The sequence below is a fragment of the Apaloderma vittatum genome, unplaced genomic scaffold (assembly GCF_000703405.1).
Source record: "Apaloderma vittatum isolate BGI_N311 unplaced genomic scaffold, ASM70340v1 scaffold37467, whole genome shotgun sequence".
NCBI lineage: Eukaryota > Metazoa > Chordata > Aves > Trogoniformes > Trogonidae > Apaloderma > Apaloderma vittatum.
Genome location: NW_009728536.1, coordinates 1,759 through 2,070, shown reverse-complemented (window position 1 = coordinate 2,070; position 312 = coordinate 1,759). Strand labels below are relative to the sequence as shown.

The following is a 312-nucleotide window of genomic DNA, read 5'->3' as shown; positions in this document are numbered from 1 at the left end:
AAGAAGGGGGAGGTTTGGGGGGAGAAAGGGGGAAGTTTTTGGGGGAGATAGCTGGAAAATCTGCAGCGACGCCTGCCGCTCACCGCAGTAGGCGAATTTGAGGGAGAGGACGCAGCTCTCGTGCAGGTGCAGCTGGTACTTGTCCGGTTTCGTGTGGTGCAGCACCTCCACGTTGCTGCTCTCCATGCCCACTGCCAGCCACTCGCCCGTCGGGCAGTACCCCAGCGAGAAAATCTGCCCGGAGGGACACAGAAAAGTGCTCAGGGAGGGCTTTTCTGGGAGGTTTGCACCCAGCAGCGTTACGCCTCGAGC

At 60.6% G+C, this 312-nt stretch overlaps 1 protein-coding gene across 1 annotated transcript in view; it reads right to left on the bottom strand.

The window, feature by feature from the left end:
* Positions 1–83: 83 nt before the first annotated feature.
* The window catches only part of LOC104277464 (protein groucho-1-like), a gene marked incomplete at both ends in the record, with an annotated part of 1,813 nt that continues 1,584 nt past the window's right edge, over positions 84–312 (bottom strand). The window contains 1 exon segment of the mRNA XM_009874101.1: positions 84–234. Within this exon segment, the coding sequence (XP_009872403.1) occupies positions 84–234 (151 nt within the window).